Raw genomic sequence first — 14,027 nt, 5'->3', positions numbered from 1 at the left:
TGTGGCCAAACTAATGCAGAGGCACCGTGACCATTTCCTGTGTTGCATGGGTTGCAGGAGGGCCTTCAATCCATGTACTCTTTTCGCTGTTAGCACCACCTCCATTAGAGGTGCCTCCATAATGCCTCCATTAGTCTCCAAAAGACTTCCTCCACTGACTTTGAGGGAATGAGGGGGAAAGTACAGGCAGGAGGAGCCTGTGCTTCCCAGGATGCAGGGGTGCTGCTCGTCTCCCTGCAGGCAGGACATTGTTCAGCCCTTCTCTCTCCCGTGAGGCCTTTTCTGGGGACAACAAGGTGCCTCCTACTGCTCTCCTGATGGAAGTGGCACCAGCCCCTTCCAGTTCTCCCCTGCCCAGTACATGCTGAAATGTTCTGCCTCGGCCCTGCACAGCTATTGGTTGCTTCCTCCCCTCTCCCAGTGGGGAAATTAGGTGAAGAGGACCAGACACAAGATTCCTTCATTCAGCACAGCTCAACTCCAGCCAGCCACGTCTTGGTGGCCAGCCTTATTCCTGGGTGATTGCCCCATGGCCATGCTATGCTAACTTTTCCTGAGGTACAAATGCACATGAACAGCACAGACACGCCAGCAGCGAGAAAATCACTTTGGGTGCATGTCCAGTGATTCAGAGGAAGCTCCCTGCTTCAGATCAGTTATTGGGTTTATTCTTTTCATTTGCTCAACTTTGAAGCAATTCCTGACTCTGTCCAGCTTCCATGTGCCTGACCCAATTACACTCACTCTGATTCTTGCCTCTGTCAGCTCCCTGGTGGGCTTGGGGGTGACAGAGCACACGTCACTGTTGGAGTCCAGCCGCCCCCCACCATCCCAACACCATTTACAACCCAGGACTCAAAAAGCTCTCTCCTATTAGGATACTGCTAAGGAGACAGCAATAGTAATAAAAAGCTGCAAGAACTCCCAGCCCTTCTTATTTGTTATGAACCAGTGAGATGCCAGTACCAACGAGCAAAGTCAAATACATGTGAGATTATGCCTGGAAACATGATGTTTTGCTCTTGATACTCATGAACAAGGATTGTATTTCCCAGGTAAATTAACTTGAAACTTTTAAAGTTTGTTTAAATGTGAATTTTCCAAGAACATTTCTTGTTCATTTTCCAGCAGGCCAGTCAATCTTGCAGAGACAATAAAGCCCCCCTTCCCTTTACTTCAAAGGAAGCAAATGTTGTGGAAGAAAGGTAGACCAGTGGATCAGTAACAGCTTCAAGTCCTTCACCCCTACAGCACTGCACTTCCTTCTGGTTGTTCTGAAAAGCAGCCAGGAGATGCCTGCATGGAGCCAGGAGCCCTGCAATGCTGACGACAGGAACCAGCACTTTATTTCACTCATTGGCCACCCCCTGCCCTTTTCCTTCCCTTCCCAGTTGTTGTAGACATACTTGTGAAAAAGTTGAGGAGAGACCAACTTTTGCTCTGGTCAGGCACAGATTGCTCCTTTGCCTTATCTGCACCTACAAAGCATCCTGAAAAACATGATATTTCTTCTGAATTATTTATAATATATTGAAATTATAATAACACAGAAATCTGCTGTGATTTAATTAATTATGAATAAGAAATAAGGTAATGCTAGCAATACACTTAACTGAAAAACTTATAATGATATTATTTCTTACAAATAATTAGAGCAAAACTGTTTCTGTTGTAACTCATCGTTTAGGGCCTGATTCTTCCTGTGCTTTATCCACAGCAACACTCCCATGGAGCTGATGAAGTCAGTGACAGAGCTGTTGGCAGGATGGGATCCGGTTTAGGATTAGAAGGTGAATGGATTGCAAAGGAAAAAGGTAGTTTTTTCTGGTTTGTTTTTATTATTATTATTTGTTTGTTTTTTAAACTAACTAAGGGTCAGCAACTCAGTCCCTAAAAGATGAGCTTTGCTTTCTGTTTGATGAGTAAATTCACCTTATTTTCCTTTGCTTAGCCCCATCTTAAAAGCAGATGAAGGCCAGATAACACTAATTCTGTTTCACAAATATGGTTACCATTTCTCTAAACTACTCTTGCCTGACTCTGCACAACAGCTCTTGGCAACGTGAACCCTAACTGGTACACCTGTGGCTACCATGATACAACCCAAAGTTTTGCTACTGAGATGTGGTGGGAAGAGAGGCACCTGAAGGAGTTGTGCCATGTACCATCTGAGCAAGAGGGCTTAAATTGAGACTGCTGCCACCAGCACATCACTGCGCTGTGATGAGCATGTAACAAGCTTAAATGCACCCAAGTATCCCTCTTTGCCTTTTGCCTTTCTCATCTAAAAGAAGCCTGTGCTGAAGCAGCACTGATACCTCCTCCTAGGCATTAAGCACTGCTTCAGCTTTTGGAGGAGCTTGTCTGAAGTTCTCATGCAGGAGCTGAAAGCCTGTAATAAAATTAGGCTCAGTAAAGGAAGAGAAAGCCCTCTGCTCTCAAGGGTAGCCACATGCATAGCCTTTGATAGGCCAAACTATGCCCATGAACCACTAGCTGAATTCCTTTGGTCACCATCAGGATGAAACAGGCAGTGCCTGTTTGGAGCTGCTCTGAAAGAGCTTTAAACAAGCCCCAAGGTCGCACCCAATAAGAAGAGTGATTTGACTGAAACAGAGCCCTCTTGGGCAGCCCCTTCCTCTGCAGGCGCTTCTCCAAGGACAGTGCTGCTGGCAGCAGGGGCATGGGAGGAAGGACGAGACAAGGCCGGCTAGGCAGGTAACCCCATCCCTCTGCAGCCAGACTAAAAAGGGAGCCCAGAATCTTGTTTACGCAAACCAGATTTCTTGGTGTTGCTCCAGTGCTTCATGAACTGTTATCCATCAAAAGCAGCATCGAAATTGGCACTCTTCGCAGAAAAGGAAGGGATCCACCCCAAACACTAAATGTCAGGAAACTTTTGTGACACAGGATGAAGAAACACATGCTGCCACTGCAGTTCAAAATGTTCCTGCTCGGAAGATAACCGGGAGACAGCATGGCCAGACTGGGCTGCTGGTCCACACCTTCCACCAGTGCCAGGACCACACAAAACCTGCAGAACCCTTGCTGTGAGTCCTCCCCAAGGGGTGGCCGGAGGCCAAATGGCTAAACATTCTGCACACGCTGCCATTCCCAGAAAGTCTCCCTATCTGGAAATCCTTGCTGTTAAGAGGTGGATTTGAGGAAATAACTGAATTGTAGAAGAGAGGAGCAAAAGTCAGTTATCCACCTCACAAATTAATTTTAACATGGTCAGAGAGGTCCGGGCAAAGAGCCACAGTAACCCTAAGAAGCTGAACTGGTGAGCTGAAATCATAGGATCATAGGATCATAGAATCATAGAATGTCTTGGGTTGGACGGGACCTATAAAGGTCACCTAGTCCAATCCTTCTACAATAAGCAGGGACACCTCCATCTAGAACAGTTTGCTCAGAGCCCCATCAAGCCTGACCTTGTATGTCTCCAGGGATGGGGCCTCGACCGCCTCTCTAGGCAACCTGTTCCAGTGATTCACCACCCTCATATTAAAGAACTTTTTCCTAACGTGTATCCTAAATTTACCCTTTTCTAGCTTCAAACCTTTACCTCTTGTCTTATCATTACATGCTCTTGTGAATAGGTCTTCCCCCACCTTTTATAGGCTCCTTTCAGATATTGGAAGGTCACTATAAGGTCCCCCTGGAGTCTTCTCTTCTCCAGGCTTAACAGCCCCAACTCCCTCAGCCTTTCTTTATAAGAGAGGTGCTCCAGCCCTCTGATAATTTTCATAGCCCTCCTCTGGACACGCTCCAACAGGTCCACATCCTTCTTGTGTTCTGGGCTCCAGAGCTGGATGCAGTACTCCAGGTGAGGTCTCTGGATTACAAAAATATTATTAGGGGGGTACAAAGTAGCTGGTTCAGTTATGGGCACAGGATATTTGTCTCTCCAAAGAAAAGCAAAGGGCTTACACAAATGGAAGGGCTATCAAAATATGAAAATAATAATCAAAATAGCCATTTAAAAGCACAGCTAGAAATCATGGCTTCGTTATGTTTACCATTGTTTCCTCCAGGAAATCCAGAAGTCACAGCTTAGATGTCTAAGGAGAAATTTTGAACTAAGCAGAGTCCCTGGAATGACAAGTTAAAGTCCCAGCAAGGCCCATCCAGTCCCCTTCTTTCTAGGTACAGGAAAGCTGATACCCAGTGCTGCTACTGCATGAAATGTTTTGTTGCACAGAGTTAATAAAGATAGTATGGTACCTTCTGCAAGAAAAAAATGCCTTCCTTCTGTAATTTCTGAAGGAGAGGTTGCCATAACTGTACTCTAAGACAGAAAAATGCATTGAGTCCTACTCAACCACCACCACCACCAATCACATGGAATTTAGTGTTTGGGCTTTTTAAAATTACTGTGGTTCAAACAGGTCTGAAAGCAAGATGGAAAAAGTTGTGTTTATGCTGGTTTGGCTTGGCTTCATTGCAATGCATGAAGTAGGACATGCAAAGGCATGAGTCAGTGTGCAGGAACTGATTTATTTCCTGATTTTTGTTAAGTGAAAGAAAGGTGATTTTCAGCATCACCTTCTTCTGCTCCCATTGAGATCTTTCATATAATACCCTAATATGTAAATAGTCTGGACAAAATTAAATGCCTCATTCCATTACGCAGATGTTGCCTAATATCTGTTAAGACCTCTTACTGCTGGACAGTTGGAGAATATGACAATCCTATAAAAAAGTTGGAGAAAACTTGGATTTCAGTTATTCAAAAAATTAAGAGAATCCATTTGGGGGAAAAAAAAAAAGAAAAAAAAAAAAAGTTGTGCCTCCTTCATTGCATAAAGATGCAAAAAGAAGGGAAAAAACCCAAAACAACGGGAGGGAGAAGGGGAAAGTCCAGCTTTCCTTCTTGTGCCCCTGGCCAAGCATGTGACAGGGTGAAGCCCCCATCTACAGCCACCACCTGTCCACTGCCCTTCACCAGCCCCCTGCCCTGGCCCTGCAGTGCAGGAATGGGAGGAGGTGTCTCCAGCTGTGAGGAAACGATCTAGTGAACCAATAATCCCTTTCATCTCTGTTTACTCGTCTTCTGTTTGTTTTTAAATGGCTGCCAAAAAAAACCCAAACTTGCAGGATCTCTGGGGCAGGGAGGAGGAGGAGGGGAATAAATGTTTTGTAGTGAAAAGGGGTAAAAATGCATACTTGGCATTTTTGCAGTGAAGAGTGAATGTTCTCCTTCCCAGAGGCAACAGCTGAGGTCTCTCTGAAAAACGGAGGCTCCCCAGGTTTTCCCAAGGAAGCCACAGCCCTCCTCATGGCCAGACCCCAGGCTGGGAGCCCCAGGGCGGGATGGGGGTACCCTGGGGCTGGGGACTACTGAGACAAGCAGCAGCAGGTGGGGAGGCAGAGAAGGGGACCCCGAGGTGGGAGCACAGCCCGAGGTGGTGCAGGGCAGGGTGGGCTCTCACTCTTGCCCCAGCACCCCGTGGAGGTGGGAACTAATGAGCAGGGGTGCTTCTTGTGGTGTTTGCCGAGTCAAAGGTGATGGGAAGAAGAAACATTTACTACAGGGAGAAGCCTTCGTGAACTTTTCCTGGTTTCTTTGTGAAGTAATTTTACAGGAGGCTTCCATCTGATTGCAACACTTTGGATTTTAGCATGTACTCTGCTATACCAATCTCTACAAAATTGGCTCGAGTGGCAGAGAAAAGTAAAGTTCAGTAAAGTGTGTATAAAAATAACTGCAGAGTTGTCACCCTATCTTCAGTGCACCTATGCCAACCAAGCAAGACAGCCATATGGACATTAATGTGGACTTAGGAGATTTCTGTGGGAGACATCAGTGCTTCTTCTTTCCCAGAAGGGAGGCTTCAGGAGGATTCAGCCTTTTCGGGGACCTCAGTGACTGAAATCCGAACCCTGCAGTTAGTGTTGAAAGCCCCGGGCTCACTTCAGAGGCTGCCTGGAGGCAGTGAAAGAGTTACCTCCGAGCGGCAGCCCCGGGTGATGAAGGGGAGAAGCAGGCAGTCCATTCATCTGCTTAGAGCGCTGCCTGACCTTGGGCCCTGGCAGAGGAAAGGCGTCCCTGCTCCTGGGAACAAAGGGCAAGAGAAGGAGGGTGACTCAGGAGTTCTGCTGGTTTACATGGCATCCCAGGCCTGTAGGGTGGCCAAGCTCTGCTTGGGAAGAAACGAGGGCTGCCCACTGACATGCACCCACTGCAGAACGTGAATCCATATGCTGCCCATGACCACCTTCAGTTTTAACAGTGGGAAATACTTTTCTTGTGTTTGTTTAGTTTGTTTTTTTTTATCGGGTTGGGTTTTTTTTGTGTGTGTTTCACTTGTCTGTTTATCTCTGGAAGCACAGATTTGAACATGTAATTTATACTGGGCTGGACTGTGGCGTATGAACAAACAAGTACACTTGGGGAAGGGTGTCTGGGGGTTTTTTAAATTATTTTTCAAAAGCTGCAACTGGAGCTACCTAAATGCACATGCTCGAGGAGGAGAAACATGAAAAGCTGAGGGCTGAGCCTTTTCAAGCCTAACTATTGGGTGCTTCCCACCTGTAGCCCTGTTGTGGTGAAGCATGTGGTGAAGAGGTAGGAGTCAGGGCTACAAACATCTCGATGTACAATGAGCTCAGCTACTCCCAGTGCCATTAATTTCTGTGCGGTCCAATGTATTTTCCTTGAACCCAAGAAGAGGCTGTGTTTGTGCAGGGACTGCAGCTCTACCACAACACCCTGCTCACCGCGCAGAGTGTCCCACGGCACTTTGAGGGTAAATGAGACATGGGGAGCAGGTGCAACCAGCAAGGCAGGTGACCAGTCACCTCGGGAGGGTGAGCGGATGGCTGGGTGGCCCTGCCAGCAGGACAGACAAGCAGGTCTTGCCTGGGCACAGAAGGAAAGGATCCAGGGGCTCTGTTGACATAACAAGCCACTAGAGAGCACTCAAATGTATTTAAACTCCTTGCTTAAGTGCTAGTTCATAAAAACACGCGGTTGCCATGGCCTGGTTTACAGCACATCTAAAAAGAGAGCTCCCAAGCATACCAGGTTTTCTGAGGCCATCACAAAGACCGTCTAAAGCCTGCCTTGTGCAGAGCCTTCCCCATCCCTTGGGACCCGGGTGCACAACAGCACGCACCAGCTCCATGCACTCCCTCTTGTCCCACATTGCTGCCCTTTACAAAAAGATATCAGAAACAGTATGAAAAAATAAATTTTAAAAATTGCACTTGGGCAACAATAAGTTTTTTGGGTTTTCTTTTCTATATACAAATAGTGCAGTAAGTATTTAAAGCTTCTGGTTTTCTTATACATAGTGCCAGAAGCAAAAAAAAAAAAAAAAAAAAAAAATAGCAACAAGTTGCAGTTCAGCAGCTATCAACTAAAGCACTGTGCAGGTGATCTGCCAGGAAAAAGTATTTTTGGAAAAAAAAGTGAATGGAATAGAGTTGTAAAAAAAAAAAAAAGAAAAAAAAAAGAAATCACACATTCTTCATTAAAACACTTTTAATGCTACACAAAATACAGAATCACCCTTTAAAAATGTTTTTAAAGGAATATTAACAGCAGCAGTGTTGCAGCTAAACCACTTCAAAATCATTTAAAAAAAAGCTTGTAGCCCAGAAGTAGTAAACTGGTATAAAAGGAAAATCCACCAGAGGATTACTTCGACTCAGTAAAGCTACAAAAAGGAAAACAGCAACATTGAATGTGAGAAAAATGAGAAAAATGAGTCATGTTTATGAACACACTCACATTTAAACTTTTTCTTTTTTTTTTTTTCCTTTTGCAGTTCTGAACTTTTACAGTGAAGATTAGATTTGGCTGGGGGCTGAATGTTAGCTGAGTGAACGCAGCCACCATGAGCCACTTCTTTTCCAGCTATGTTGTTCCCGGGCCACCGCCTGACATCACCAGCCAGGGAGTTTCCATCCTCTCCAGGAGTTCCCAGTGCTGGGGCAGTGGGGCGGCCAGCAGGGAGGAGGAGGAAGGTGCATTTCCTTATGGGCCTCTCCACGCAGTCACACCAACATCCCTTGGCCCCAAAACAAGGGCATGCTTTATCAGGAGCAGGTCTCGCCCTCAGCAGGGTCTGAGCTGGGCCACCTGATTCACACAAAAGGGGCCTTTTTAGGGAAGCTTTGGGGGTTTAGTTTTGCTTCTTTTTTTTAAGAGTAGGGATACCACTTTAAACAAAAACATGAGCTTCATCCCATGTGAGGTGTTATGCCAAGCAACTTTGAAGAACTTGTTACCATCTATCAGCTCAAAATCCATTTTTTTTTAATAAAGTGCCTAAATACACATTTACACAGATCATAGTGGTTCCAAAGAATCCTTTACAGTTGTTGTTTTTATATATAAGTATATATATAGATATATATATATAATGTGCGTCTCTTCAAATTGGCTAAATGTGTTTACATAAGACACCAATCTTGACTATAGGTATAAGTTTTAAAGCGTAATATTGACTCAAGGAATTTGTTTCTCATGCAAGTCTTATCTAATATTACATTGACCTGTAATATGGAACACAATGTAGGGGGTGTGCTCATTAAACACTTAATAAAAAATTACTGTGCATGTGCAGTTCTGATCTTCAAATACTAATAATGACCATTTCTTTAAAAAAAAAAAAAAAAAAGAAAAAGAAAAAAGTAAGTCTTCCAAGAAAGACCTACTCGGCATCAAATTGCAGTCTGAACATTATCACAATAAGAACAGTTGACTAAAAAGCACCCAAAATTCTTCAAATTATAGTCAGCTGAACAGATTTTTCTTCCTCCTCTTCAAATACTGAAGGTGTTTATTAGCCCATCCCCATGAAGGGACCACCTCATCAACCTTTTGCTCAGAAACAACCAGTTATAACCGAGTTATAAACACCTCAACAGAAGGGCCCATACAGCTGCAGCATTGCCAACGAACTATAAACAGCACAAAAAACATCACTATAAGACTCGAACTATTTCTAGTAACCAATGATTTATTGATTTTAGAAGTCTGCTTGGTGATGCAGAAGCGTGATCAAAAGAAGATGCTTTACAAAAGAGTTCTCCAAAGTAGCTTAAAAGACAGGGCCAGGGCCATTATGTGCGGCCCTAATTGCTTTCATTTCAACCAGTTTATATTTTCATTTTCAAAGAATAGCAGTAGGTTTGTTTCAAGCACACGTAATAAGGAAATTACAGGTTTCCTCCACCCACATTTGGGCTGTCACTGATATGCCTGCGGGCAATCTGGCAGAGCCTCAGTCACCGCTGTCACTGTACCACACCGTACCTGCCACTACTTGGAAATACCAGGTCAGCCATAGTAACAACAGCAACAGCACTAGAGGTGACCAATAAGCAAACTCAAAGTCCACCTGCACTGTCTGAAAATTAAAGTAAAATTCATTAAAGAAAACCAAGTCTCTCCCCCACCTCCCCAGCTTTGTCCAAAGACACAAAAGCCCCAGAAGTGACAAGGAAGACCTTCAGAGATGGCAGTGCTACGCTGGCACCTTTGCCAATCGTATCATTAAGTTCGTTATCAAAATTCCACGTTATGGCAGGCAATTGGTGAATAAATGCAATTTTGTAGTCTTACAACTGATCACGTGAACTGCGGTCAACTTTGCCTTAAAAAAAACAACAAAACAACACAAACAACAACCCCAAACCAAAACCAAACAAACCCAGAAATCCTTAACTCAACAGCGCCTCTCGGACACCTCTCCACATGCTACTCTGGAGGCAACTTCCCTTGAGAAACATGGTGGAATCTGGGACTGGATCTGGTGCATCTGCCATTGCAAGTCAAGTTGCACGTTTCTGGGAGAAAGCCCTCCTGCTCCCTAAGCCTGCCTGGCCAGTGGGATTGGCAACAGGCATCCCCACCTTGGCTAGCCACTCTTCTCCCCAACCACCTCAGACCAAGCCTGCATGCGACCAGCTCTACAGGACAGGGGCCAGGAATAAGGAATCACAGACAGTAAGGCAATCTTTACAATGTCAGAAAGTGTATTTGGCATTTAAAAAAAAAGAAAAAGAAAAAAGAAAAAGGAAAAAAAAAAGTAACAAGTGCATACAAATACAGCTAGAAGCATTTCTGGTTTGCCAAGTGCTCTCTAAAAAAAGCAGCGCAAGTCACAGCCTACATTGAACAGTAACTGTCACCAAGGAAGCACAACAAATAGTTGCTATAACAAAAGGGGAAAAAAAAAACAACAAAAAAAAACCCCAAAAAAAAGAAACAAAAAAAATTAGAAGAAATGCCTTTATAATAAGTACATACCTTTTGTCTTCAAAAAATATAGAAACACAATGTATTCAAAAAAATCAAAATTATACAGCCATGTTTATGAAGTCTACATTTCCCTTGTCTTGGAGATATATATATATTTATATATATATATTTATAGATATATACAGAATTCGAGTTCAAGGTGACGTCGGGCGGCAAGAGCGGGCGAGTCACGAGTCCCTCTCTTTTTTCACTTTCACATCTCCGGCCAGGATGGTGGCGATCTCCCCCTGCATGAAGGCCCAGGGGACGTTGGAGCCGACCAGGGGACACTTCTCCCCGCTGGGACAATACACCTCCCCGCTGGCTCCCTGCTGCTTGATGCTCTGCCGGGAGCAGGGGAAGCAGAACTTGTGGGAGGGGACGGAAGGGCACTGCACGAAGTGGGTGTCTTCCAGGCGCTCGTGGCAGAGGGTACAACACAACGGGACGCTGGCGGCGAGGGACGAGTCCGGCAGGCTGGCGGGGTGGACGGGCTCCAGCCCGCCCGCCGCGTTGGCCCCCTGGCCTGGCACCTCCCTGCCGGGGCCCAGCCTTCTTTGGTTCATGGCGGAGGGCGACGGGGGGCTGCTGCTGTTCCTCCGCGTGGTGGAGTGGACCTGGTTGGCGTCTTTGGAGGCGTGGTTGCCCCCGGCATTGTCCGCCACCAAAATGAGGGCGGCCATGGGGGACTGGCCGTTCTGGGCCGCCTCGGGCGGCGTGGTCCGGTTGGAGTGGGGAGAGGCGGTCGGTGGCGGGGGCGACATGAAGGGGGTGGCCGTCAGCGGCAGCTTCATCCCTTCCGACGAGGTGGGCAGCCAGGGCTGCGCCTCCCCGTTGATCTTCGGGGGTCCCGCCTCGCCCTCCGGCTCGGGGGAAGGCTTCCTCTTCCGGGCGGCCCGAGCCCCTGCAGAAGCGGAGGGGAGGCAGAGAAAGAGGAGGGTGAGAAGGCAGCGATGTCGCAACGCCCCGCCGAGCACTGGGGTCACCACCGTGCAACCGCCGCAAAAAACGTGTGACCGCGGCTACCCCCCCGGGGCACCCGGCCACCCGGGCCGTCGAGCCGCCTCCCCGGGCGCCCGAAGCCGCCCATGTGCCCCAGCCCCGTACCCAGGGAGAGTGCCCCCGGTACTGCCCTGCCCTCCCACGCCTGCCGTCCCCCGCCCCGCCAGTCCCCGCCACCTCACCTGGCTTGGCCACGGCGCCGTTGGTCTCGTAGCCCAGCAGCCTGCCGCCCGCCATGCCCGGCTCCTTCTTGAACTTGCTGTCGAACGGGGGCACGGCGTGGCTGCCGTGCTGGTGCAGGGCCAGCAGCGTGTCCCGCACCGTCTTGGGCTTGACCAGCCACTCCTGCTCGCCGCCCGGCCGGCCCTTGCCCTCGGCGCCCAGCTCTGCCGCCGCCGCCGCCGGCAAGCTCTCGGCCGAGCCCCGCTTCTCCTTGGCGCCGCCGTCGTGCTCCCCCGCCGCGCCGCTGCCGCCGCCGCCCGAGGAGGAGGAGGAGACGGAGCTGGGGCGCTTGTGCCCCATCTCGCCGGGCTGCCCCGCAGCCTGCGCCGCCGCCGCCGGCTGCTGCGGGACAGGCACCGCCATCGGGGCGGGCGCGGCGGAGATGGCGGCCAGCGAGGCGGCGGCAGCGGCGCGGCTGCCTAGGCCGCCGATGGCGGCAGGGAGCCCGGCGCCGTTCACCAGCGGCACCAGGGTGGGGGGCACGGCGTGCGTCCGCCGCGGGTTGGGGCTCTGCCGGTTCAGCTCGGGCGGCTCCTCCGGCTTGGGGAAGCCGTTGGGCACCAGAATGCCGTTGACCTGCCGCCCGCCGCCGTACTCGGCGCCCAGACGAGGCGGCGGCCGCTCGGCCGCCACCGAGTAGCGCTCCAGGGGCTGTGGCGGGGGCCGCGCTGCCGCCTCCGCCGCCGCGGGGTGGCCGAGCTGCTGCTGCTGCGCCAGGAGCTCTTTGGCGGAGAGGGGCGGCTGCTTGGCGTGGGGCGGCGGCGGGGCCCGGCCCTCGGGGAAGCAGCCGTGCGCCCGCTTCAGCTGCCGCGCCGTGTCGATGACGAACTCCACGCGGTCGGCGCCCTCGTAGTTGACGCAGCCCCGGCAGACGGGCTCGGTGAAGTCCCAGATCATGGCCCAGGGCATGCGGGGCAGGTCGCACAGGTAGCACGACTGCCTGCGGGAAGCAGCCGCCACCGCCGCCGACGACATGTCCCGGCCCCGGGGCAGCGGCGAGCGCCCCCCGCTCCGGCTCCGGCCGCCGCCTCCTCCGCCCCTCGCCACCGGAGTCCCGACGGGGAAGCTCGGCCGCCGCGGCCGCAGGGGGACCGTCTGTCGGGCCCCCTCCCCCTCGCCTTCCTCTTCCGTGCGCTGAAGCGGGGCGCGGCGGGCGCCCCGGTAGATAGAGCCGCTGCGGGGGACGCCGCTCCCCTCGCCGTCTCCGCCGGCGGCGCTCACAGGGTGGCGGGGACGCGCATCTCCGCGGCGCGGCTGGCGCAGGGCTGCGGCCGCTGCCGCCCGCACGGCTCCCCCGCTCGCTGGCTACTACGGGGCGGCGGGGGCCGGCGCGGCGCGGCGGGGCGGGCGGGGCGGAGACTGCCGCGGGGGCCGGGGCCGGGGCTGGCGGCGGCGCCGTGCCGGGCTCCAGCCGCCACCGCTACCTCTGCGCGCCGCCGCCTCGATTCTTCGACAGTGCCGGCCGCGCCTGCGCGATGGGCGCCCCCGCCCCGCCGCCGCCGCGATCCCTGCCCCGGCCCTTGCCCGCGTCCCCGCCAGCAGCACCGGGGGTTCCTCCTGCCGCCGGGGGGGCGCCGTGTCCCCGCCCCCCTCCTGCTCCGGTGGAGGGCTGAGGGAGCCGGGAGGAACAAGGCGAGGGGCGGGAGTGCGCTGCAGCTCCGTCCTTCCTTCATGTTATTATTATTATTATTACTCTTTCCTACGCTGCCGAGGGGCTTTGCCGAAACCTGCTGCCCCTGGACGCAGGGATGCGCGGGGCGCCTCCCGCAGTGCGGGGCTCGCTGTCCCTCCCCTCTCGGCCGGTGACCTTGGGCACGGCGCTGCGCCCGGGGCTCGCCCCGCAGCTGTGGGTGTCCCGTCCTCACCCCCCGGCCCCCCCGGGACTGTCAGTGCCACCCCCGGGCAGGGGCCGCCGCCCTCCCGCGCTGCTGCCCGGCTTTGTTCTCCCCTTCGGAGCGAGACGCACCATTCTAAACAAATACAACGATTTTATTTATTTTTTTTTTTAACTGTTGTCATTGTGCACAGGAAATAGGACGTTCTAGATTTCCTGTCATTTTCAACCACAAAATGCAGATTAGCAGAATTCACACAGACTAAGCAAATGCCGTCTCCTCCCCTAAAAAAAGAAAAACCTGCAGACATATTTCCCCGTCCCCCTTCCACGCTGCAAATCGCTCATCCGCCGCCTGTATCCACACCAAAACACAAGGCGGGGGCGAGGCAGAGAGGAAAAGAGGGTGATCGCTCTTCCCGTTTGCCACGAGAGGTGAAGCAACCTCCCACCGGGCGCATCCCGGCACGTACGGCCGGCTGCTCGCGCCTGCCCGGGCAGGGAAAACACGGCGGAGGCTGCTCCCCGCACCGCCCGTGCTGGGGCCGCCCTTCCCACGGCATTATGTAGGTTACGGGGGAGGGAGAGCGAGAGGGAGAAAAGGAGGGCGGGCTGCGGGGCCGGCCGGGGCCGGGGAAGGTCTGACGTCCGCAGCCGCCGGCGGGAGGTGAGCCCCCACCCCCCCCTCGCCCTCGCGGCTGCCAGTCACCCGAC

At 51.5% G+C, this 14,027-nt stretch overlaps 1 protein-coding gene across 1 annotated transcript; it reads right to left on the bottom strand.

The window, feature by feature from the left end:
- Positions 1 to 7,471: 7,471 nt before the first annotated feature.
- Positions 7,472 to 12,548, bottom strand: IRF2BP2 (interferon regulatory factor 2 binding protein 2). The gene is made up of 2 exons (XM_051614974.1): positions 11,440 to 12,548; positions 7,472 to 11,159 (listed from the first exon to the last, which is right to left on the bottom strand). The coding sequence occupies exons 1-2, from the start codon at positions 12,452 to 12,454 to the stop codon at positions 10,444 to 10,446; spliced, it is 1,731 nt and encodes a 576-aa protein (XP_051470934.1). The 5' UTR covers positions 12,455 to 12,548; the 3' UTR covers positions 7,472 to 10,443.
- Positions 12,549 to 14,027: the final 1,479 nt, after the last annotated feature.

The sequence above is a fragment of the Apus apus genome, chromosome 3, assembly GCF_020740795.1.
Source record: "Apus apus isolate bApuApu2 chromosome 3, bApuApu2.pri.cur, whole genome shotgun sequence".
Taxonomy (NCBI): Eukaryota; Metazoa; Chordata; class Aves; order Apodiformes; family Apodidae; genus Apus; species Apus apus.
Note: the sequence above shows the minus strand (reverse complement) of the source record. Positions and strands in the feature narration are given on the sequence as shown.

Excerpts from the sequence above, each read along its gene's own strand:
- IRF2BP2 (XM_051614974.1), bottom strand. The coding sequence starts at position 12,454 with ATGTCGTCGGCGGCGGTGGCGGCTGCTTCCCGCAGGCAGTCGTGCTAC. Across the intron at positions 11,160-11,439 it reads CGGCGCCGTGGCCAAGCCAG|GGGCTCGGGCCGCCCGGAAG; the intron begins GTGAGGTGGCGG and ends CCGCTTCTGCAG.